The sequence below is a fragment of the Prinia subflava genome, chromosome 10 (assembly GCF_021018805.1).
Source record: "Prinia subflava isolate CZ2003 ecotype Zambia chromosome 10, Cam_Psub_1.2, whole genome shotgun sequence".
In the NCBI taxonomy this organism is placed as follows: Eukaryota; Metazoa; Chordata; class Aves; order Passeriformes; family Cisticolidae; genus Prinia; species Prinia subflava.
The window spans coordinates 5,616,175-5,642,691 of NC_086256.1; the positions used below are offsets into that span (position 1 = coordinate 5,616,175).

At 39.7% G+C, this 26,517-nt stretch overlaps 2 protein-coding genes across 4 annotated transcripts in view; one reads left to right on the forward strand and one right to left on the reverse strand.

The window, feature by feature from the left end:
* Positions 1–14,137: 14,137 nt before the first annotated feature.
* On the reverse strand, positions 14,138–22,561 carry GPX7 (glutathione peroxidase 7). The gene is made up of 3 exons (XM_063406797.1): positions 22,271–22,561; positions 16,496–16,757; positions 14,138–14,717 (listed from the first exon to the last, which is right to left on the reverse strand). Exons 1-3 carry the CDS (start codon positions 22,475–22,477, stop codon positions 14,554–14,556), a joined length of 633 nt encoding a protein of 210 aa, XP_063262867.1. The 5' UTR covers positions 22,478–22,561; the 3' UTR covers positions 14,138–14,553.
* Positions 22,562–26,036: 3,475 nt separating this feature from the next.
* TUT4 (terminal uridylyl transferase 4) overlaps positions 26,037–26,517 on the forward strand; it is a 43,775-nt gene continuing 43,294 nt past the window's right edge. For 2 of the 3 annotated variants that reach the window (XM_063407077.1, XM_063407078.1), the window contains exon 1: positions 26,043–26,394. The gene's annotated coding sequence lies outside the window, so the exon portion shown is untranslated. Of the gene's footprint in view, positions 26,395–26,517 lie in introns of all 3 variants that reach the window. The other variant, XM_063407079.1, reaches the window with a different exon arrangement.

Genomic DNA, 26,517 nt, shown 5'->3' on the forward strand with positions numbered 1-26,517 from the left:
ATCAGTGTATTCATTTATACCATGCGATCAACTTGTATTTGCCATGATTACTGAGTGACAATAATTAGCGTGCTTTCTTGTTCCAATTATTTGAAAAGATTTATATGAAACATTCGAAATTACCTTTGAGCTATCTACCTCAATGACTGAATTGACTATGTAATTGCTGGAGGATTGAAATAAAAAAGCAATCTCTTTTGAAGAGACATTCAGAAACAGGATTTGAAGTGGGAGCGGGAGGCTCTTCACTGACCAGTGGAGCATGTGCATCATCTTTTACGTCAGAAGAAAACATCACATCTTTTATCATTCCAGTTACACAGACCCCTTCCAGTACTAGCTACTGGTTTAGACCTCATAAAATATGTTGCAGTCCCTTTTCACTGTTACCAATATCAATTTAAGTTACTACACAGATCACAAGACCAATTCTCTCTGCTGAGTGAGGAGTGTGTTTCAACCTAACAATGAGGTCATCCAGCTTTGAGAGAAACACAGATCCAAGATCTCTGTAGGACACTTGGAAGTTAGAGACAAATGATCTAGGTATTCAGAAGCAGCTTCCAGAACTGTATCCACAACAGGATATTTCTGCTCTCTGAGTGCTGAACTATTATCCTCGTGAATATGAGTCTTTTCTTCAGTGAAGCTCTAATTCTGGTAAAATATGCCAACTTTCTTAAATGCTTGCAACTCAGACTCCTGCAAATCTTTAACTGATTTACTGTTAATCACATTGGTTTCCAAGAGACTGCTATGGCTGTACTTAAAGCCTGTCTTCAAAATACTTGGGGCCATGGAACTGCAGCTTTCTCTTTCTTATAACTGCTTTCAAGCCCTCTGGATGAACTCATAAATGTAAATATATGTGTGTTGTCTATGCAATAATTAGAACAGCAGCATTTTTTTGTAATCATTAAAAATGGTTGTGATCTTCATCTAAAGTACAATTAATGTGAAAAGTGTACAGCCTCTATTTTACTGATCCTGATTCCACAAGATATTGGTCAGCAGAACTGGGCTGGTTTAATTTTCCAGCAAATTACAGGAGTTTTTCTGGCTGATACAGTTTAGAGCAAAGGAGGCTTGGGAGAGAAGCTGAAACTTCCTGATTTAGCCATTCCATTTAGAGACAACTCAAAGTGAATTGTGCTTCTGCATTGACCACTACTTAAAAGCTAAAAACAAACACTCATATTAACAGTTGTGGGACACATTTCTACCAGCCAACCTTCCACAGAAAGCTAATGATGAACTATTGGTGTCTAGATCAGCATCAATCCTCAAACCTACATGACAAGGTTTTCCTTAGGAGCATAACCTAATTATTAATTGGCAAAGAGCCACCTAAATTACTTTCTAAAGTAATCTTGTGGCAAATTATGCAATTAAACAAAATTGTCATGCCAAGGTGGTATAACAAGCTCTGATTAGGAGTAAAAAGTTAAACTGACATCAGAGTTAGTGTAGATAACCCATTTTATCACATTACATGAGCAGCAGGCACTTCAGGAAGGCAGATGACAGCATAAGGTTCAAAACAGAAAGGGGCACAGAAGTTTTAGGTGGGTTATACTTGCAGTACAGTGAGATGCTGTCACTCAGAGGACTAAAATAGAACTGTGTGTATTAATGAGGGACTGCAATCTATCAAGAGGATATGATATATCTTGGGTTCTGCTCTCAATTCAACCACCTGTAAGCAAGCTTCTTTCCCAGATTGTGCTTCAGATTGTACATCTGTAGATTTCTGATGGTGATGGAGTAGTCTGACACAAAAGTGTTTGTGTTTTGAGATCCCCTCTGTGCAAGTGAACACATGTGCAAAGTATCATTATGTGAGTTTTTCATGTCACTCTAGAGCCCACCAATTTTCCTAGTCATGTTAATTGTACTTCACACACATTATCCTCTAATTGATTCCCCCAGTCAATATAGGGTATAGATTGTGACTTTCAACTATTTCTGCTTCACAGAACTAAATAATGAAGAAGGAGAAAGTAATTTTGAGCATCAGGAAGTTGATGCTCGAAGGAGGTTTCAGTCAAAATTTTAAGAGGAAAAATTAGTGAAACAGAGGAGTAGGAAGTGACACTGGTAATTTTGCAATGAGGTTGGAGATCTGATGAGTAATTTGTGTTTGTGTAATGGCCTCATTATCTACACTGTTTGTGTGCTGTTATTGATAAATATTTCAGAATAATGACTCAGTGAAGCAAATCTTACCTTTTTGCACTTACTCTCCCATCTAGAAGTAGAACAGTCAGAAGCATAAAATAATTTTCCAAAATGAACCTAAACAAATAGTCTTGACCGCAGTTTGCCTTTGTGCAGTGGTTTTCATTTCTTTTTCCTTTTCAGAAAGGAAAATAGTTTTTTACTTATCTGAGTAGAAAGCACAAAACTGGCATGTTCCTTCCTCACAAAAAACCCCTCCGTCTGACACTGCCTCAATCATTTCACTTTGCTTTCATTTATCCTGCTTGTAAAATATAATTATTTATAATTTTAGAGGCACAAATATATGTTGTAATGCATTTTCTACTTGAATAGAAGGATGCAAATTTTAAAGGATTCTAACAACTATGTACTTTCTGTATGTAGGAGATGATTCTGGAGATAATTCTGAAACAGAGTTACTCAATTACAAGTCAGGTAGAAATAATGGGCCTATTATTTCAGACTATTTAAGCAAAATCTCCATCAGAGATAGCACTTGTAAAACCTGTAAGTTTCTGATCTTTTCAGCATTTGTTCTACACAAAGCAACAAAACAGAAAATTATAGATTCGTAGGCTTATATGAATTGTCACTTTCAAAATCACACTTTGAATTTACTTTGTCTAAAACTGAAGATTAAAGAAAAATACCTAAGTAAACAGGTTTGAAGCACTGACTTACAAATATGAGTGAATAAATAATACAATAAAATATCTTCCCACCATTTTCATGGTAAACTCAAACTGAAAGTTTTAATTTTCTTCATTTTGTCTCAACTCTTAGGCAGATAATTTATATTTAGTCCTATTAAGCATATTTTTTAAATACCAGAAGGTGTTTTGTTTTATTAAAGGTGTTATTTGTTATATTGTTATATATAAATTGTACACATTTTTTGCATATTTTTGTGTGCCTTGGCTCAGAATCCCTTCTATCATTTAGCCGTCACAGAGAGCATTCATTCTAATTTATAATTCAAAGAGAGGCAGATACCAATAGCAGCAATAATTCTTCCTTTTTAATGCTCCTACACAACTGTCTTTATATTTTGTGTAGGGGATAACACCATCTATTGTTAAAATTCTACGGCAGGAGGGAAAATTTCTACAGGAGCCTATTTACAATTCCTTCTTATTGTAAAAGGCTTTATTGTTGGGACTGAAGTTTTCTGTCCTGTGTGAAAGAAGGTGTTAAGATCAAAGAGTTGGAGTCTGATCCATTTTGGGATACAAAACTGGAACTGGTGTGACAAATGTAAGAATTGGAGGCTGGGATTTGGCAGTTAAAGGGAACAGGAATAGGATGAAGAAACAGGAGAATGAAAGAGGCAAAGGAAAGGACAAGGCAAAGAGGACCAGCCTTTGGCATAACAGGAACTCTGTGCCTTACCTGTGAAGCTTGGAACAGAACATAAGTTCTCTGCTCGTTTCCTTTTTTATCAGCAAATATGTTTAAATCCTCTGGAAAAATGTCTGCTTCGTTTAGTTCTCTTTCACACATATGACAAACAATGACTTCCTTATTTCATTAATTCATGTGGCAAAACTCTGTTTAGTGGTTTGAAATATTTCAGACAACTCATGTCGTTGCCAATATGAAATTCTGCTCTTGTTTTTCTATTTGTTATCTAACAGAAGAAATTACAGGTACAAAATTACATTCGAAGAATATTGGGTTACTCAGAATTTAGGAATGCCAGACTTAGAGCTAATAACAACACAACTTTTGGAGAGATTTCAGCTCATTTCACAATGAGTTTTTAATGACTTTATTTTCTTACTCTTTTCTAATGCATGGTCAAAAGGTTATTTTTTTTTATGTTAGCCATACCTAGTGGGAATACAGAATTATTTCAGCCATGGTTTTTGGTAATGTTTATGATCACCTCACAGATACTGATCCTTTTTTCCAGTGCTCTGTGATGTGAGGGTGTTGTTTTGACAGATATTCAGTTTTATTTGCTAGCTTCAAAAGCTCCATTTTGTTCCTCATTTCTAGTGCTGAAGGTGAGTTTGTTTTCTATCTCTGAACACTAATGGATTTGGGGATGCTGTGAAGAGAACCATTTTCCATAGCCTTCCTGTCTTTGACTGAAATTAGAAAGCCTTATTCAGCTTCAAATCCCTTTTCACTTCAGCACAAGTGGATACAAGCAGCAGTTGTCCAACATAAGCAGATAAGCCAAGGGAAAAATAAAAGATATATTCTTATTATGAACACCTAACATAGCTTATCCTCTAAGATGGTTCTGAATATTAAAGGGATATAGACTGCTAATAATAAATAGAGGTTTAATGGTTTTTATGTCTTTGAGATGCTACAGGTCTTTCAACTTAACTACATTTGCACAATAGTTATTAAATAAATAGTTATTAAAATGCAACTGTTGTCTCTTAATCTTATCCCTCATTATCGAGCACCTGATTACCACACAATCTGTAATTAATGGAATTGCTCCAAGGGACAGACCAGACCTTCTGGAGCTGGGCCAGGTGAGCCATTGGTCAGGTCTCCACCTCCTCATGCTTTGGTGAAATGATCACCAGCTACATCTCAGAGGAGAGATTCATTTCCTCCGTGTTAGTGCCAGTAATCAGATGTTCTCCTAGAAATTGGATGAAGCTATGAGATATATTGTATCTGTTCATCCAAACCATCTTCTCATCATTCTTCCAGATCTAGAATTTGCACCAGGGATTTTGACAGGAATTGTTTCTCTGCTGCTACTGAAGTGGAATGCATCAGTGCAGCTCATGGTCACAGGCATGATGGACATCTCAAGAGTAGTCAAAGCAGAATCAAGCTAAACTACCTTAATTTACAGTAGCACTGCTATTTGTCTAAGGGAAAGGAATGTAATTACTTCATTTGTCTGCTGCTGTCTGTTTCTTGCTTTAACTCGTGCCAAAATAATCAACTTTCACATAATAGCTTGCTTTCTCTGGTTGGATTTACTAAAGGTGATAGAGACATCTGTACAAACTTGGAAGCAGAAGATTAAGTTCTATTCTTTGCTTTTCTTTCACTTGTTACATGCTTTTGGGAAAATGGTATTACCCATGTGCTTGGTGGCTTCTTCCATAATCAATATCAAGCCTTTTTTCACAATGCTCTGAGGTTTGTATAAGTCTCAGTAACAGAATACAGTTATTACCATATTAGACAAAAAATGTTCTATTTCACCCTTCCTTATTATTACTACAGTTCCTCCATCAGTAACAAACATTCTTGGCTTTCATCTCACTAAAAATGTTCATATTTTGTTTTGAACCTCATTACATTCAGTATGTATTACATTTGGAATAAAGAAATTAACATTTATTTTAAAAATTGAAAAGGCTATATTCTAAAATTTTTAAAAGGACAATTGTTTAGGTTGGTTGGGGTGGGGGGGGTTGTAGTTTGTGAGGGTTTTTTTTTTGCGTCACTGGTTGCTATTTTATAATTGCATTTTAAATTTTACATTCAAAATGTTCAGGCTGAGACACAAGCACTCCACTGCCTATTCCAATGGAAATTTGTATTTTTATTTCATTATAGGTCTAAAATTCAGAATTTTTATCACACTAGACATTTTTACATTAGAAGCTCCTACTCTAAATTCTAATCTCTTTTCTGTTTCAGAATAATGCCTATAGGAAATCTGTAATGTTTTTATATTACTGCAATTTGTTCTCAGAAAGTCTCAAATCTTGTTTAAAAAATGCAAGAATTGTGATTATATAAACAAATAAAGTCAACATCCTATACAAGGACAAAGATAAGCAGTAATCCACCTAAGCTTTAAGGCTTTCCACATTATCTCTTGGGTGTAGAAATTTTGAAAGCCTAACTCTTGTACAGAAAGAGTCCTTACATCTGGAAATTGTCCACGTTTTTTGGCAGAATGCAAATGAGATGATTCTGTGAGGAGCTGGGCTCAATGAGTTTATGGGTCCCTTCCAAATCGAGATGTTCTGTGGTTCTGTGCCATCAGCAGTATGGAAAAATCTGCCTTTGAGTGTAAAAAACTTCATGGGCTTTCTTTTGAAACAATGCAGCATCATCTCACTGCTTGTATTTAGGTCTTGCATCAATTATTATAATAACTTTAAAAGGAGTCACTTTCCACACGGGATTGCAAAAGGAAGGGGAATAACAAGTGTGCTGCCTCACTGCTGCAAGCCTACACAAAAGCAAACCTGGCCTGACAGCCAGGAGAGTACTGAGCATTCTTTACTTCCCTGGAAATAACAGATGCTTCACTGTCTGTTCACTTTAGAAAATAATCCGTTCAGCTCATAAATCAAGGGCTGAAATGTATTTAGAAGAGCGGTAACAAAATCAGTCCCCTGCCATGAGGTCACTCTTTGGTGAGTCACCAATGAGTCCCAGAGACGTCATCCTGCTCTTCCCAACAGGTAATTGTTGCAAAAGGGAAAGGGGACCAGTGGAATTGTAATTATCAGAGTTGGTGTATATATTGAGGGGGGTTTTAGCTTATTTTGGGAGCTATCAAAGTGTATGAATCAAGATCACTAACCAAGTGGCATTGATAATGATGTGCTAGAAGCATAACTGACTCTTTTTCAAGTGTTTTTAGTTCAATATTCCCCAGTTACTGTGGCCCAAGATGAGTCTGACTCCTGAGAACAGCTGATTTCCTGCATTTCTGACACTCAAGCCAACTGAGAGCCACAAGAATGTGAGTTTATAACTGGCTGTTAGAGGTTTAATACACAAAAAGCCAAATATTTATAGATGCTAAGCACTTGGTCTTTCCAACACATCTCTGCAGCTATTGAAGGTATACAACATTATTCATTTGTTAATTTAGGACTTATGTTCATATTATACTGTATATTTTAAGACCAGCCTCCATGTAGGTTTTAATTTCATTCACTTGTTAATTAATTAACAAATATTTGCCAAGTATTATCAGCTCTACTAAATGAAAGGAAAATAACACAACAGACTGATTAATTCATATGCTTTGTATCAGAAAGGAGACATTTCCAGTGCAAGAAGTGCAACACTGAGAGTACCCAGTCTGAACGCTGCATGATGCAGAAATCTGCAGCAGGTTTTTCACATGCAGTGCTGTAATGTGTGCAAAGTGCTCTTGGAAGGAAGAAAATAACTATAGGTGTGTCCTTGACAGAGAACTGTGTCCAACAAGAGGTTCAGAGTGTTGCTTACTTGGAAGGACCAGGCCCATTTCAGACTAATACACAGTATTTTGGACAGGAATTCTTCAGGAGGATTTTCAATAAACACTGAAGCGCTTAGAAATGATGTTTTGCAGGATATAAAACAGACAAGCACTCGCTGTAAGATTGGGATACACAGGAGACTCAGGTAATTTTTGTTCATTGATCTTGTCAATGGAAGCAGTTACTGCGCTTCTGTACCTGGTACAGAACACAATGAAAAGCACATCTTGGGAAAGAGACTCTTGAGAGATTTTCTTCAGAGAGATTCTCAGAGATTCAGTTGGCCTTGATCCTGGGCAGTGGAGGGGTTTTTCTAGCAGAAGCACAGGAGGCTGAGGTTCATCTTGAATTTTATAGCACTGAAGTATGGCCAGAGCCTTCTTTGAGACCCCAGTCAGAATGACTTCACCAAGTAAAGTTCATTGTTCTAAAATCTAATTAGCTGAACTACCAGTCCTGGCACCAAACTAGAATGATCCTCTTCCATCCAGGGCTGCCCTTTCAACACATTGCCAACATAAGGATCCTAAATATCTCCTTTATCCTTTGTTGTCCTGCTGCTAATAGAAAGTGAGAAAATAATCTCTGATCTAAACTAAACCAGAGAAAATGAAATTGCTTCAAATCATTACACCCTCCACTGGACCCCTTTTCCTCGTTTTGTCTATTGTGTTTTGACCTACTACCAGATGCTTTAAGAATACTTTTCAATAGGTATTTTGTAGAGTGGGCTATAAACCTTTAATTATATCAGAAGGAGACATCAAGGAAAGAATCAAAACAAATGGTCAGAGTTGCAAGCAATAGAAATAGAAAAGCAATGCACTTTAAATTGACAGGTAAAATTGACAGAGAACTATGTCAGACCAGATTAAATATTCACAGGGCAGAAAAATTTCCCAGTAGATTACAGAGGACTATACATTCACTTGCCATAGCTGCAGTAATTCAGCTTTTTATTAGGCTTGATAATAAAAGTATGCTCCTGCTCTAAAATCTTCCTCTGGCATTGAAATAATTTACCCTGAACTTTCCATCTGTACATACCACTTTTCATTGCACACCACTTCCCACCTAAAACCTGGGAAAAGTTTATCCCTTATCAGCTGGCTGTTTATTGGTGTTCTCCTACCTTCTTAAATCTTAAAAAGAAATCTGGTTCACACCCTTTTTTCTATTTAAATTATTAAAATTATGCTGATTACATGTTAACTGTATGAATTATTCATATGATATTATTTTTTAAGTCAATTCTTTGAAACGTTTTGGTTTTCTGAAACTGTTTCGATGAACTCTTTGTTCCCAGTTTCTTAATGGCTGGACAAACACCTTTATTGAGCATGCAGTTAACAACTGGAAATGGTGTCTTGCAGTTCCCAGTATTCAATAAAACCAAGTGATTCATATAATCAGAGAGAGACTTGATATTGCCATTTCACTCAATGATATATTCCTGTTGACTTCAGTTTAGCTGAAGGCAGAATAGATTGACAGCTTCTGAAGCTAGCAGGACTTTTTCAAAAGAACAAGTATTGTCAATTTTTTTTAACTTAACTGTTCCCTAAGCTGAAACCTTTAGAAAAAATGTTTTGACAAATTTCACAAAATAAGTTTTTAAAGGTTTATAATCAACAAAGCTTTTTATATTGGCATTTAGATTCTATTTCTTGGTTTGAAATTATTTTCATTTTTAATATTTTATTTACAAAGTTTGAAAACATGAATATCAGCTTTGAAATGTTTCTCATCAGTTGTATCCAGATAAATGTTTCAGCTTAACCAAAGTGACAGTTCAGGGGTTACTTTTGCTTGAAAACTTAAAATATTGTGGCTGGATTTGGAAGAGGAGACTTCAAATCCAAAATGCTTATATGCCAGAAAAGCATTTCCCTACATATCTCTAGTGGTTAGTGTTCTCTCCAGAGGACAGGAAAATACCAGTAATAAAATAAACAGTATTTTGAATATAGAAGTAATGACAAATCAGAATGAGTGATGTGACTTTAACTAAGGGTTAGAGAAGCTGATTTATAATTTAAACTGTGAATTCAGCAAGCTCTTTACTTCCAAGGAACAGTTTGGCTATTGTGCCCTTTTCTGAGGGATGGATAAACAATCTGTGAGTTATGGATATTTTCCTTGCCAGCTGTTCTTTATTTATCATTGTCAGATTTTCTTGCTTGATAAAGAAAAATACAATGGTTGATCCTACAATTCAGATGAAAGCACTAATTATGATGAAACAGCAATGCCTTCAGGGCAAGGGGGACAAAAAAAAAAAAGCAACAAACAACCAGAGGACTGTTTTATATAATACAATAACAGCTTTCTTACTGCATCTTTCACTGGAGGAAGCTAAAACTACAGCTCCCTGAAGCTGGAATATCTGTAATTTCTGTCTGATGGGGAAGTGTTCCACAGAACTGCAATTGCAGATAAGGCATTACCAAGTTTGTTCTCCACAAAAATATACATCAGTCTTTTCTATTGTTCTAGAATACTATTATTTCATTTTACTGTCACTGTTCCATCAATGAGTGCTCAGGGAAGAATCTCTCCCTGACTAGGTAGATGCTGTTAGTTCTGCTTGGGTGGGGGAAAAGAATCTCCACCAGCAGAATCACCTTGAGAACTTTCATGTCTGTGCTTACCTTTGAGAACACAAGTCTGCTCACTCTAAACACAATGATCCTTCAATGCTGTTTCCAGGAACATGTTTAGAGGATCCTGTTGAGCAGGGATTGTGCCGTGCTTTGGGATAAAACAGCCCATCTTATCTCTTAGGCAGGTGGACTGATGGCTTGGGTCAGGTTTTCTAGGCTAAGGAGGGAAAGTTCCTCCGGGCTGCCTTCAGCTGCTGTGCAGAGACAGCTGGAAAAGGACAGCCACTGTCACCAGGAAAACCTCCATGTTGTCTATGCCAGGGTGCTGCAGATTTGGCACAAAAGATCTTTTGTTGTTTCTTATCCTATATGGTGGGCATCACTGTGTTTGTGAGCTGCTCAGGGAGATGAATTAGCTGTGCAGCACCAGATCACAGAGCAGCTTTGAGATCATTGGTACAGCTCAGTGATTTCCTGCTGCTCTGTGTATGTCTCTGCTATGGGACTTGGTTAAGAATTAGTCCTCAAAGTTGGTGCTTTCAGGATCTCATCTGTCAAAAGGTTTGTAAACTCCCTTGTGTTTTCTCAGTGACGCTTTTACTGCAGGCTCTGTTAATTGTCACAGAGAATACCTGATTTCTCAGCTCACTTGACTCTGTGACTGAGTCAGAAATAAGCTTGTTACATTCCATCTGGCTCTATGAGTAGATGAGTATAAATTTATCTGTGCATAGAATATATTTGGGTGATTCAATAATTAAGGGTAGCATAAAATTTCTTGGCTTAACCGAAGAGATGTCCAGGCTTCTCAAAATCATGACTAACATCAGCAATTTCTTGAATGAGATGCTACTGTGTTTGAAAGGATAAACTGAGTACCATCCAGCACAGAGAATCTGGTTTGCCACTGAAGTTTCTGACTAAAATCACAATAGAAACTCAAGGGAAACATTCCCAGCATTTATCTAAAACAGAAGATGTGACTGTCAGGATAATTAGGGCATTTGGCTTTGTTCTCCTTATAATGCCAAAAAAAGGAGGTTTAAATCCCTGTCTATTCCTTCATTCAATTGTTCTATTTCAATGTAGCATATTCCATTTCAAAACAGAACTTTGGTTTCATGCAGATTTGATTATTACAATCTTTATGAGAGAAAGTTTCAAAAGATCAAAAGTGCCCTGTCTAATTTTAAACTTATATTTAGGTTTTAAATTGATTTCTTTTCCCTGTGGCGTGCCAGAGGGGGTAGGTGGCTGCATACCTGTCCAGGTGCTCAATGTTTAAATCAACAGGCCAAGAGTTCACACCTGTAAAGGTGCAAACTGTAGGGGATCAAATCTTTGATGATCAAGGTAATCACTCTCTATGCATCAATGTGCTCCTCTGTTAGTACACACTACTTTTCTCTGCAAAGCAGATAAGTGGCAAGGAAAAATAATCTCGTCCTATGGATTCAGAGCTGGTTTACAATTTTCAGAACTTGCTGTAGGGAAGATCTCTGTCAGATTAAAACAGTGCTGGAATTCATGAGGCAAAAAAAGTAATTTCTGATCTCTGCATGCTTTCTCTATAGTGTCAACAGTCAAATTCAGCTAAGTGTAATTTGATTTGCAGTTTTCCTGAGCAGGAAGTCAAGAAATACTTACAGTGTGACCAGATATGTATTAATCTACAACTGAGACTATTTACTTTTACTCCAGAACTTTGATTAAAAGGCCAAAGCATTTGTTCTAACTGATTTACTGCAACAAAGGATGGAATCTATGCCATGCCTGATTTAATAATGAAAATGTATCTGTTAAGTTCAGAGAAAGTAGTTATGTCCTTAAAATCATGTGGCTGTTCAAATATCTTGTTCTTCAGGGGTTGGATATGTAATACTTACCTTAGTTCTCTTTAAATGACCAAACTTGTAAGAACACCAATTCTGACAGCATCAGTCTGGAATTATTCTTAGCACTCAGGCATCTGCTCAGACTTCAGACTGCAGAAATTCTTCACTCACACTAAAATAATAACACTAACAATTGCAGCCTCATTGTTCCTTGACAGAAGCCCTTTGAAAATCTTGTCAGGAAGAACCCTTTTTATCTCAAAAAAACCACATAATGCTCAGGTCCCTTGCTCTTAACTCCAGGATGCTTTAGGAAGAATATAGTCTTGTCCAATTGCAGTATTGTTGACAAGTGAAAGCTTTTCTTGTGCCATGTAATGCTTTTAAAAGCAGCATGAACAATATTTGGCCATATAGAACAAAACCTTCCCAACTGATCTTTGCCATTATTTCTCTTCAGACTTGTAGAACTTGTCTAATAGAGAATAGAAGATTGTTTCTATGTAAATCCAGAGTTCTGATTGAAGCTGGACACAGAATGGAAACAGAAAAGGCTTAAAATAATTTTCATAGCCTGGTTTGGTCTCATTCAGACTTTAGATATTAAATAGAAACTAATATTCTAAGGTGAAAATTTTAAGCCCTGCATCACTTGCTAACAGTGTGCTGGGGCATTGCATTAGCCTCAAAGGACAGAGAAAAGAGAAACAATCTGTGGAGTAATAAAAACCTCCTTCTCTAGGAGTTGGATTCTCTGTTCCTGCACAGTATCAGCTGGGCCTGATTTTCCCTCCTTTGTGAGATCCTTAGCAACCACTGTCTTAGAGTGATCCATGTAAGAATAGACTAAATGACTGAATCAAGCATAAAGTTCACTCCTCTCACCATCAGAAGAGGAAAATACAGATATTCACTGCCATAAGCATCAATTTCCTGCACTCTTAGGTTACAGTTCAAGTGAGAAGTATCTGATATTGCTTGGAATGTACTCATTAGTATCAATGTTCAGACTTAAACATTTCCATGCTCCTTTTGTCCCAAAGATTATTTGGCTGCAAACTGTCTTTTCATTTCCTTCTCATTTCTTCTTTTTACTTAATTTCTCCTTTTACTTATGTTCTTCTATTACTCCTTTATTTTGTTCTCTCTTCCACCCTCTCTTTTTTTTCACTAAAACTTAAAAAAATTTGCTCTCAGCTTCTTTCAGGCAATTTGAGATTGTTTTGTGCAATATAGTCTCTGCCCTTCATGTTCTTCCTGCAAATCCTAAAGCACCTAGAGCTCTTAATTCCATGGAGAACTCCACAGAACAAGCCCAGTCAATGTTCTTCTTTCCCCTCTTGTTCTGTGAGCCAGGCCATGCCATAATATTTGCCTTTGATTTCCACAAGAGCCTGGTTGGAGGCTGAAGAGCTTTAATGGCAGTGAGGAGTTGGGGGAAGTCTTTACCATGGTCAGGTCAATTAAGGCTTATTTGTACACATGGGCCCTGCCAATTTTATGGACAAACATTGTGCTACTTGAAAGCATCAGAAAGCACAAAAAGGGTTTTCACTCACCAATAATACTGCAGTTGGACAATGCTAGATTCTTCTTAAGGCATCCTGAGCTTAACAGGATGGGAACATTGGGGTTTTGTTGAGATAAAAAGAGTTCTTCCTGACAAGATTTTCAAAGGGTCTCTGTCAAGGAACAACGAGGCTGCCAATGTTATTGTTATTATTTTAGCATGAGCTAGGGACTCCTGAAATCTGAGCAGATGCCTGACTGCTACAGTTGAAAAAGGTTCCTTTAAGCATTTGTAACACTAATGTGGTATTAAACTATATAACATTATGCAGGAATTAAATATTTGAAAAATTATTTCCATGGAAAAATAATTTGATTGTCTGATGTTTGTCTGTACATGCAGCAAAACTGGATAGTGTTATAAACTGAAAAATGAGTTTAACATCAGTTTTATGAGAGGAGAGTAATTCCAAGGCAAAATGCTAGTAGAAGAAAGAAATAGTCATTTCATGGAGACTCTGGTCCTACAGATGTTCAAATGACTATTTAAATATCATCTCATAATCTTGGTGAAAATAAGGAAGAAATTCTTCTCATGGCTTCTGGAAAATTTTTACAGGGCCTCTGTCTTCATATTTCTTTCATTTAAGCTTTGTAGATGTGTTTCTCCCACACCCATCTAAACTTTCGAGACAGATGAAATTAGCTATGTTTGGTTGTGGTAATTGGAATATGCAAATTCTGCCTGGTCTGAAGATATCTGTTTCTAGCACATGCCTTAAGTCAATAATGCACTTTTTTGCTGTTTATTTTATTCAGTTTGCATTCAAAATATGACAACAGATTTGTAAATATCAGGGAGATCCCAGCTAGGACATTCTCATTATTCTGATCTTTCTTCCTATATGAACTGACTTCCTTTAGTGTTACCAACAACTAATAATTGAATTGGGGAAGAAAAAATGGCTGAAGATTTCTTCTTTCCTAGAAAACTCAAACTGAATTTGGTTGGAGAAAAATATTATATTACTTTGACCATGTTAACTTGCTGGTTTCTACATTCTTAGACGGTGAATGCAGATTCAACTGGTCATCATTTCCTTTCCCCATATCCTCTCTTTTGGAATGTGAAAAGACAAAGTCCAGCCCTAATTCTCAATTAAGATGCAATCGGCATGCTGTGATTTTTGGAAGTCATAATTCATCTTTCTTCTTTAGGATGATTTTCCTTACAAGTTCTGTAACATGGGGTCTTATTTCTTCCACAGAGACAGTAGAGTCCCAGGCCTTTACTACTTTCCCATTGGGGTCCACCAAGTATTTCCAGAAGTTCCAGGTTGGTTCTTCTCCTGTAGAATCTACAGGGACAAAAGGAAAAAAAAAGTTAAATGTTAGAAAACCACATTAGTCAATTCCTGACATTTCTTCATGTCAGTTTGATGATTAACCTCACAGAGGAAGAAGGCATGTAAAATTAATAAGAAGTTCAGACTGAATAAGATTAATTTTCTGACAGACAGCTTTAAATAGACAGTAGTCCCTTGGAGACTAATGGAAACAGGGAAGCTTGAGGCCAGAGAAAGCACAATAATCAGTGTTGAAGTGTGTGAGGGCATGTGTGTGTGCTATAGAGATATACCTGATACAGCTGAACACTGATAGGAAAATGGAATTTGGCATGGCAGTATAGCTGTACCAGGACCGATTGCTTGCTTATCCAGAATTTTCCCCACTCCAATGCACCCAGTACCATGTGCTGCAGAAGACTATTTCAAGAAATGCTACATGAAGAAATAACAAAGTAACTGTTCCTGGTTGCCACCTAATTCTTATCTACTACAGTTTCCTCTTCCTGATCACATACCGTTTACGAGTCACTCTTACCCTTTACTCTTCTGCCATGTGATTAACAAAATTTCCAGGACTTTCAAATAGACCAGGAACCTCATCCCCCTAAAAGCACAAATACAGACGCTACTGACAAATTAGCATCTTTTTTCCCACTGATTATGCATTGGGCAAACCTCAAAAGGAATCAGAAGTTATTTCAATGTATCATCAAGACACAGCCAGACCTACACTTTTAACAATGTTGTCATTGTGCTGAATGAAGACACAGCCTCCCCCTGCGGGCAGGTGAGCAGGGAAACACAAGTTCTGCAAGTTCCCTGGGACATGTCTGCAGGAACAACTCTCCTGGGCAAAACAGGGGTGGAAGGATGTGAAGAGGATTACAGGGAAGTTTGGCTAGCCCAGAGATCCATTACAGACACCTGGAAGTAAATGAGCTTGAGGTAGTCAAAAATAATACCCACACTCCTTTAAATTCAGTGGGATTTGGGAGAACACTGTGGTGCTGGAGAGAAGCAGCAGGGATATGGTCCCTGCAGAATGTAGCTCAGGTTATACTGTGTCACACTGGGCTTTACTATATTTCATTGCTGAAAGACATTTCCTTCACATTGGGTTAAGACTGACATTTTAATATAGCATTTAAATGGTATTTAGAGTATTTGTTCAGTGCAAGAAAAGTAGAGCCTTGATAAGGAATATCCTGCCTTGCTGGCTGGTGAGAACCAGCAAAACCTCTTCAAGTGTCAGTGCTGGCTGTAAAGCAGATTGGAACTGGAGGAACTGCACTGCATGGCTGTTCCATGCTTGAGTAGGAATGCGGAAGGGAGTGCTCAAGGTGCCTGGTTTCACTTCTTGGAGTTGAGGTGAATTATCAAGGGCTTCGCTTCTACTGGCCCTACAGCTCTTGAGACAAATCCTGTAACTCCAACCTGCAGCACTGTCACAGGAGGAGCACTTAGGAGGCTGCAAAGGGGAAGAAGGAAGGTCAGGGTGTTGTATGCATCAAGTATTTCAAGGCCTGTATTCCATAGAGATTTATTGGATCAGCTTTTACAGGACATTTGCTATTGATGTGTCTTTGTCTCTGGAGATCTTTTTGAAATGTAAGACAAAGGTGACAGAAAGAAATCCTGCCTTGTGGAGGAGGGACTACATGATTTCTGACCTCTTCGAGCCTGACAACTCTGTGAGCACAGAGATCTCTTTTTTCTGCTGGATGTTATTTTGTGTCAGAGGACTTCTATGCAGGAGAAACAACCCTCCAGCATTCCAGGTTACTCACCAATTAAGTACTTGTAGGCAGGAATTGCACCAGCTCCACTGACTGTGATTTTGCTGAACATGGGGAAGGAGGCACCATAAGTTTTTCGTGCAAAGCTCTCAATTTCTTTGTTGGTGTCTGGTTCTTGCTGCCCAAACTGATTGCAGGGGAATGCCAGCACGTTGAAATGGTACGGGCCCAGGTCTCTCTGCAGCTGCTGTAAGGCCTTGTAGTGGCTGTCTGTGTACCCACACTCACTTGCAACATTGACAACTAGAGAAACCTGAAGAACAAGAGAACACATTTTGAAATGTATTGCACATGTCAGTCTGCCAACAGGTATGCTGGAATGCAGACTATTTATATATAAAAGAAAAGGTCTGTCTCAGGAATTGTGACTGAGCACATATTTGAAACTACACTGAGCTCTGTTCACAAAAGGAAGATTTAATATTTCTTTTATGTACTCCTTCTTGGCAAGCATTAAGATAATCAACCAGCTGCTAAGCAATTTTAGTCTTCAATGTGCTGAGAATCTGTGTTTTTCCGTTCTGCCTTTTGGACAGTTTCTAAGCATAATTAAGAGTGACCATCCAGCCAAGATCTACCAAGTTGCATGAAAGAAACTTGCAAATCAATGTAATTTTTGTTGCTTATTTATCTGTTGTGAGGCATCTGCTCTGCAGCATCTTTTCTTGCTCAAAATTCAATGCCCCTGCAGAAGTGGCTGATCCATTTATCATTGCTAGTGTAGATGTCTTGACCTGGAAGTTAATGGAAGCAATTACAGGAGTTGGGGTTGGTCTGGCTGTAAAAGTTCCCATCACCTCTAGGGTAAATCTACTCAGTTGTGACAAAAAGACAACAGTTTTTGCACAAAGGTTTACTGCCTCAATTAGAGATTCCAAGGAGTGAAGGCTGCCCACTGTCCTTCACAGTTATTCCTGCAGTGGATCACGTTCAGTGCTGTGTGTGTTGTGTCAGTCAGATATGAGCAGCAGGCACGTGTCTGCCAGCACAGATCCAGCTGGGAGGAAACTGCCACAGACAGGTGAGCACTGCAGGAACAGCAGGATTGGTTGGGGATATTGAGTGACCTAACCCTGAACTAACACATATTACAGTTATTCAAAGCCTTGAAGAATTTTTCATTGGTTTCTGAGATATTTTATCCTAAATGTCTTTGAGAATTTGAGACCTGTAGTTTTGTTATTCTCACAAATTTTGTGTGAGTTGCCGCTCATTCTACATAAATTGAGTCCATTCTAATATTTTCATACAAAAGTATTTAAGGAAATAGGAGGTAATAATTTTATGATGCATTCCTGTTACAGACTCTTTGTTAGCATTTGAAACAGAATTTTTATGTTGGACATAAAAAATAATTATTGGAGTTCTATTCTTTTCAGATAATCTGATTTATCAAGCATACTAAACTGGAGTTTAGTATGAAGTAAAGATAAATTGTATCACTAAGAGCTGAAGTCACATGTAATTCTTCCATATGAAATTTTAGAAGCTTTTTAAAATATAGTTTAAGTCTTGAAATTTTCATGATGCAGAAATATTCATACACCTTACTGAATTCACCTCTTTGGTACCTTCTCTGAAATAGAAGAGTGATGTAAGAATTTCTCACTGGAGGTTTGGGGGAAATAAGGTTGTGCAGGCATTGTGTTCATATTAAAACAGATATGAAAGATTAATTGCCAGTGAAAACAATCAAGCTTTTATAACTTCTCCTTGATTTTAAGTAAAAAGAAGGCTAGAAAAATTGACTCAAAAAGAAACAACGATTTTAATTTACAGCTGTTTAAAACCAGTGGTGAAAGTCTTGAGAGCTCACAGTGACAACAGTGCAAACTTCCAAACATATTCCCCCCAAACAAAAGGAAACTACACTCAGCATTCTTGGGATAACATGCACATTATGCTTCTCTTTTTTCCTTAGAAAAATGCATTCTCTGTAACTGAATTCTCCATTACTGAACTCCATAATTTAATAGTGCAAACCTCTTAAAAGTATAACTAACATATATAATGAAAACTTGTGTGATTTATTAGTATTTCTCAATGAATGTTTAAAATGATCCTTTAAAAGTCTTTCCTGAGTTATATTTCAGATGTCTGGTATTAGAAGTGATTTCATGAGCTGATTTTTTTGGTCTGTATTTATTTTTAATAAATAACAGTCATTCTTTTTGCTCTCATGTAGAGGCTGTACTTTGATTTCCTACAACTATTAATGATTTAAATAATGTTCAATAAGCCTGACTTTAGGCTCTGAGAGTGCAAGTCAAGCACACCACCTAGTGTGCAGTGCAAACAGTTCAATGAACCTCACAAAAATTATTTCATTTCAGCTGAATTCTTTATCAGCTGTTGCCTGACCTCTTAAAACTTCCATTCCCTTTTCTTAGAAAACCCATTCTAGTAGTGAAATAATTTATTTAACATTGCAAAAACTCTTCTTGCTTTACTTAATGCTCACACCAGAGTGCCCCCTTTAGGGCGAAATCCTGGGACAGATTCAGGAATCTGTCTCAGCTTCAAGTAATCCTTTGTGGATCTGTCAGCAGAGATAGCAGACACTAGGGGTTTTTAGATCCAGAAATTCTTAATTGGCTCCATGTGACTGATGGAAGAACCAGCCACAAGTGTCAGATGACACCAACTCACTGAGCTGTCACCTTCATGGAACAAATCCCAATATTTGTGCAGTAATTCAGTGGCTGTGCATTTATCCACACTCAGCAATGCCACGTTCTCGGATTGCAGAGAGCCCGGGTCCAAAGTGCCCAGCAATACTTTCAATAATAGCATTTAGTTTAAAATAACACTTCAATTGTTATAGTGCCTATGGTTCAAGATTTCCAAAGGCACTGCAGTGACACTGCTTAATTCCACCCCAGCACACTGTGCTTAGCTGGGCGGTGGATTGGTACCATTACATCAAGGCAGGCACAAACAGAAGGGAACAGTTGATGTTTGGGAGTTCTGACTCCCAAATAGGCACTATTTTTGGTAAGAACACTGCCTCTTACAGCATATCAGATACAGATCATATAATAAAAGATAATTTTATTGGATTAGATTAGATAGAAAACGAATCTTGTTTGGATCCTCTTGATTCTTGTCCAACCATAATCACTGTCTTTAATTTTTAATGTAGATGAGTGATGGGTCAACATTTTATGGTAGTGTGGAAAAAGCACAGAAGGATGGCCTCCACAACACAGTGAACAAGACAGTTTTTGATCTATTTCAGTTGTGGAACTCTTTTCTCAGTGGTAATAGTCCTTCCTTTCTTTATTGTATAACAGAGGGTAATTGTGGTTCGTATCAAGATGCACTCGAATAGAAAGTGAATTAATATCAATCAGTCTTTTTTTTTTCTTACTATGAAAAAATTGTTTCAATGATCTGAATAGACACAAGTTTATATTAATAATGATTTATTGAAGAATGATCCTGTCAGTCATGAATTGCAGTGATTGTTTATACTTTGCATGACGCTTGTGGTTTTAGAATTAGCAGACTTTATCAAATTTTGAGTCTGGAAGTCTTTGCAGTTTTTCAGTTCCTAGTAAGTTTCTTGACTACCAATTAAGTAGTTATTTAAATAAATTAGCTGAGTGACTGAATTGAAGAAAATGTCTTCTCCAGATCTGCCAGAAAGCTTAAGGCTGGTAAAAGCTGTTTTAGCAATTAACAGACTATTGTTCCAGGAGCTAACTAGTGACTCACTTTCCTTAAAACACCACCAGCACACACATAGATAGTACTTTAATAATATTTGCTTTCTTTTAATAGCTTTAAAATATTATGATAAACCTACTCCTTAACATTACTTATCTAACTGCAGATTTCAGCAAGTTTATTTTAAGAAATAAATGGGACTTTTAATTAACCTCATTCTATCTTGACACTGAGTTCTGACAACATAATAACAGAAAGGGATGTGTTTTATTGCTGTAATTTTCTTTTAAATGGTTCACATACATTAGCAAAGTGCAGGTAGCCTGAACGTTAATAGGATCTCTGAATGCAAATCTGTCTTTTATTCCACACAGAAGCTGAATGTCACTTTTTTGGAATAAACTATTGCATGTGGCCTAGCACAGATGGAGTACCATTCCTCAATGCTCTTATCTTTCCCAGATACAGGTCTGGAGCTCCCATCCATGACACCAGCCATACCTTGAGGGTGGCCTGGAACCACAGCATGGGGATACAGCACACACCCTGAACCTGCCTGTTCTGGAGACTCCAGATCAGGCTCTGCAGCTTATTCCAGAGGGGATGAACACCCCCAGCTCTCTGCAGAGCGCCTGTAAGGAATTCTTCCAAGTTCCCCCTTAACTTCTTCCCATGTGGGTTCTGGCCCTGAGATAGAGAAGCTACACGTGGTATTTGCTTATTCAGATTAGCAGATGACATACAGACAAAACATGCCCCAGTAACAGGATTTATTGACAGAGCCTTTGGAAGGAGCTCATTAAAAAAACACAAATATTGCTCAATATTAAACAGCTTCCACGTTTTTCTCCAACAGAGATATTTGAGTGGGCATGGGACCGGTTCTGTTGTATCTCAGTTGTGAATGGAGGCAGATTAGGACTTTGATGAGATAGGATTTAGACTTCTCATTTGGTCCAAATCCACCAGTATCCCTTCCTGCTGAGCTGACGAAAATGTGCATCTCCCTATACAGCTTCTCTGTCCTTCTGCCAGTGTTTTAGTGACCTGCTGCTATGGACCAGTGAGCCCAGACATCCGAGGAGGGGAAAAAGGAAGGTGTAAATACAAAGCTGGAGAAAAAGGGTGACAACGAGAAGTGATGTTGCCTTTTTGGGGAGCAGCAAAACTATTGGACTGCCTGACTGTATCAGAGATGTGTCACTTGAGTGCTAAAAGTGGCACTTGTGGCACTTGTGGGATTTATGTTGGTTTTCGCTTCCATAATTTGTGAAAGAGACTATAAGAAGTTATAGTATTAAGCATAATGAGTGTGCTAAGTTCGCTTTTCACTCTTCCACAGGTACCGACTATCTTTTCTAGACGATCAAACCACTAATAAAATAAAATGAAATAAAACCAGATTATAGTCAGGGACATTGCTTTAAAATGGTATGAAAAACTCTGCCTAGGAATAGTTAATGTAATATGTAAATACAATTTAGAAGACGTCATAAAAGCATATGTATCTACGTGGCCTTCTTCATGTTGCTGTCATACTAAAAAGCCAGAGAGGAATTTGCATGATGTTACAATTTCACTATACTCTGATACTTTGTAATGTCTCATGTTTTTACTAACTACAGTGAAATCTGTTAACTCCATTAGCCACGGATCAAATCCTTTTTTTTTTTTTTTTTTTTTTAATGTAGATCGTTAAAAAGGAATGGAATAACACACAAGAAGTCATGCAGTTAAAAGGCAGAAATAAACTCCAAAAGTAAGTTACACAAAGACACAAACTTCCTGAGTTTCCAATGGAACAGGCAGCATCCAGAGCAATGCATCCTGCAAGAACGGCAGGAGGGCAGCATTCCCTGCCTGCCACGTCTACAGGCGGCTGCAGCAGAAGACGCGGACACACACGGGGGTTAGACTGAAACGCTTTATTGAAGAGGAGCCGGTGTTAGCCAGCCGTGTTCGCGAAAGGGCAGAGTCCCGGAGAGACCAGCCCCGAGGCACACCGAGGCTCCGAGCGCTGTGCCCCGCTCGCCCCCGGACATGCAAGGGCCGCTGTTAGTGAGCCCGGCGGGAGCCGCCCCTCCCCGCCGCACTTACCGAGCCCCTGTACTTCTCCAGAGACACAAGCTTGCCCCTGATGTTTACAACTTTGAAAGTGTAAAAATCAGGCTCCTTCTGCCGCGTAGCGGAAAAGGCTGCGAGCAGGAGCGCTGCAATTGCGAGGAGCATGGCTAGAGGGATGAGGAGGACTTTGGGGAAGGAGGAGGCAGGCTGGTGCTCCACACTGCCCTCCGGGTCCAGCATGCTGCACGGCCGCGGCGCTCTGCGCGGCCCCGGCGCGGCCGGGTGCCGCAAACGCCGCGCTGCTGCAAACGGGCCTTTTGCGGCACCCGGCCGCTCTGCCCGCTCCCCGGAGGATGCACACGCTCCGAGACGGAGCGTTTCGTGCTGCGAGCGCTGCGCTGAATGGTTATGGGTTTAAAGCGCTGGTTGGCTCAGTCTGTGGGATGCCAGTCACAGAATCGCAGAATATTGTGGGTTGGAAGGCACCCATAAGGATCACCGAGTCCCGCTCTTTAAGAGAATAGCCTATACAGGGATCAAAGCGATGACCTTGGTGTTGTTAAAGATCCTGCTTTAACTGTGTCGCTGTGATTTTTGATGGATTGTCAAAGGCCCTTTTTCATGTATTAGCGTGTAGTGACTACGGTGTAATGTCAAAGGACAGCAGTGGCTTGGTTGCTACTGGTTACTGAGGCGAGTGCTCCGAACGAGAGTCACAGCACACCGTCAGCAAAACCAGAGTCACCAACACGCTACAGAAAACAGCCACATCAGCCAGGCCTGCAGCAAATTCAGCTCTGCATGCACCTGGCTGGTGAGAAGTGAGTGGCCAGACCACCGATCTCACTGTGTGAGGTGGGAGAAACCACACTAGTGGAGGGTTTTCAAGCAAGAAAGAGCCATGAAGCATCAGGAACTGAGTTAGGTATCAAAGCGTTCAGACATTCAGAGCCAAAACACCGCCTCAGTGCAATGATGTCATTCTTGGGTTGTCTGCAAAAAAATGCCATTTGCACAGTTTGCTACTATGCTTGCTGGAAGAACAGGATTTGTACTTAAAAAGTAACAACAATAGAAAGCTTTTGATGGTCATTGATTTCTTCTTGGACCAAGAACCTGGTCACCCATGGATGGCTACGTTTGTGATAGTTCTTGGCAAAGAAAAAGAAAATGCAGTGATTTACAGAAAACAATTAAGAGTGGCTCCAAGGCATATTGGAAATTTATCTTTTGAAGAGCAAACTACATTTTGTAATCTCACTTTGTGTTTGGGTTTTTTTTTAAAAAAATGAATGTTGGTAGATCTTTGACATTTTGATTAAATTTGCTTAGGTAATTCAAGCATGACTGTCATTACTGTAAGGGAAGAAGCCAGATATAGCTAGTTGAAAAACTTATTTATAGTTTTTGAGCATTTCAGATTTTTCACATTTTCTATGTATTTCAGTTTCAGTAGATACCAAATATCAAGAAATAATGTAATATGCTACAAAAATATATAGATGGATAGATGGAGAATCTTCTGCTGTGCTCTCTACAGGAAAGATATACTGTGATGAGAATGTGAAGTTCTTTGCAGGTAAGTGGTATTTTCCCGGATACTTTCCTGACTGTGGTATTGATGTATCAATACTATCAGTAGTGTTGACCAAGATGACTCATACTCATCATACTCAATCATACTCAAGTATGATTTCCTCATTTTATAAGTAAATGATCTAAGAAGCTTTGGATTTTCTTCAATCACATCTGGAGAAAGAGAACAGGGCTTTATTATGGTATATCCGTTTAAAAAGATTTTAAAAACTTAGTAAATTCTAAAATAATCATAAAAATAATTCCATTGATGATCAGCATAAGTATTATTTTGTCAGAAAATTAAAAACAAATCTACAATATAAATTTACATTTTTGAGGAATAATATTTTAGTTGCTTGGATATAGAACTAAAATTGAGGCATCATACTTAAATGAAAGAAGCAAGTTTTGCTCTAGAAAGGGACTTTATAAAATCTACTTCCTACAGCTTTATGATTATCATCTCTGGTTTCTAGATAAAATTTAGTGGCTTTCAGAGTCATATTTTCTCATACAAATTGAGCCCAGAATCTGAAAGTTTTTGATCACCAGCACTTGAATTGGGAATTCTTTAAGTAATGGCCCTCTGGCAGTAGAACTCTGCTTTCTCTTTTAGTGCCATGTTTCTATATTGCTCCCTGCAATAAAACATTCTTTAACATCAGCAAAGAAGGAGGCTTTGTTCCTGAACACAGAGAAAGAGACTATGTCAAAGACTGTTGGCTTTATACTGGTGCAAGTTTTCAGAGCCAAACTGCACTACCAGTTCATATTAAAGTCTATCCAGCTATTTGAAGGAAATATGCCAGTCAGGTTTGCAAACTGGCGTGTGTTTGCTCACTAGCATGTCTCAATGTTGATCTAGGAGGACTGTATCCAGCAGCAAGTATAATCTAGTTACTTTTGCAATTTACTCTTTGGCCTACTGCACCTAATAAAAATCTTTGTCAAATAGATTGGAATAGGCTGGAATCACCACCCAGTTAACCTCAGCTGCCCTCACAGCAGCACTGCTGTTCCTGTCGCTTCTGCCCTGGACTGGCCTACGTCCCTAAAGGTGAGTCCCATGAGCAATACCCTGAGCTACCCAGTCCTAATTTTGTAAAGTGTGAACTTCAAGTGAACCAAAAAAAAGCCAAAACCCAAAAAGAACCCCACCAGGTTATGTCTAAGGATTGTGCTGACTTCACAAATATTCTGAAGTATGTCTTGTCAGTGTTTGTAGAATCCTGTATTACAGATTTTGCAACTTTTGTTTGCCTACACAGACTCCCTGAGGTAGTGTTTCCAGCTCTACTATTCCTATTACTTTTAATAGTTTCCTTTGAACCCCTTTCGTAGTTCAACACTAATCTTTTACGTGCCTTATTTTCCTGGAAAGGCCTCCGTAGCCTGGGCTAGGAAGTGCCAGCATCACAACATTTCACTGCCAAAAAGGGGTAGCCCTGGATCACAGAGGGATTTGCCTCAGACAAGCACTTGCCAGTGCCTTTAGGTCACCGTCCAGCACTGCCAAGAGCCGGCAGGCTGGCTCTTCTCCCCCGAGACCTGCGGATCTGCCAGCAGACACGCCGGCCAAGCCACTGTCCCTGACTGCTGCTGGGGCTGGCTTCATAGCCAAGGTCAGGGAGCCTGGAGTCATTTCCCCAGGGAGCCTGGAGTCATTTCCCCAGGACCCCGGAGCACCCCCGCCCTTCTCCACCGAGCACAGGAGGAGCGGGAGAAGCCCCGGGGAAGCGCGGATCAAGGCCGGGCTCCAGCGAGCCGTACCCAGCTGCACAGGGCCTGGGGACGCGATGCCTCAGCGCTCTCCTGACAGGAGGGTGTAGCCAGCAGGGGCCGGCCCCTTGTGCCGTGCCTGCCGGGAGAGGACATGAGGAAATGGTTCTATGCTGAACCATTCAGAGAGAGATTCAGATTAGATACCAAAAAAAAACCCAAAAAAAACCCCCATCAAAATTGTTCTCTGTTCGGGTGGTCAGACATTGAATAGGTTCCCTGTGGAGTCACCATCCCTGGAGGTGTTCAGGAGGCGTCTGTGGCGCTGGGTGCTGTGGGTTCAGCGGCTGTGGGGATACAGCGGCAGTGCGGGGTGCACGGTTGGACTGGGTGATCTTAAAGATCGCTTCCAACTTTGCTGATTCCATGCGTAAGAAGAGGCCTTGGAAGAAAAACAAGGGGGAAAACTAGGATGGCTGTTGGGGGGCAATTAATTAAAAAAAATGCTGCTTATTCCCTCATCCCCGCTTGCCGCTGTGGCACTGGGGGAGGGACAACCTGAACGCCGGGGGAGACGGGGAGGGGGTCGCGTCGCCCCCTCAGCAAGGGGGAGAATCTGCGGCACGGAGGGCTCCCCGGCAGGGCCGGGGCGGTGCGGGCACCGTGCCCGGCTCGGTCCCCGCCGCCGCCGCCCCGCAGCGCCGCCGCCCTCGGGGCGCTCCCGCCCGCCTTCGCCCCACAATGCACCGCGCCGCTGACATGGCGGCCGGGCCGGACTGAGCCGCTGCCGTCGGGGCCTGCAGCAGCCGCAGCCGGGCATGGCGGGGGCGCCGCGCCGGCTCCGCTAGCGCCGCACACAGGTACCGGGGGCTCCCCGCGGCCGGGGGCGGCGGCCCGGGGGTTGGCGGGCTCGGGGGGTCCTGTCCGCGCCGGCGCCCCCCGCCCCAGCCCTGCCCCGCCTCGACGGCCCGCCGCGGCCTCGG

Coding starts and splice junctions, on each gene's coding strand:
- GPX7 (XM_063406797.1), bottom strand. CDS start 22,477: ATGCTGGACCCGGAGGGCAGTGTGGAGCACCAGCCTGCCTCCTCCTTC. Junction 16,758..22,270: donor TGGAGAAGTACAGGGGCTCG/GTAAGTGCGGCG, acceptor CTTGTTCTTCAG/GTTTCTCTAGTTGTCAATGT. Junction 14,718..16,495: donor TGCCTACAAGTACTTAATTG/GTGAGTAACCTG, acceptor TTGTCCCTGTAG/ATTCTACAGGAGAAGAACCA.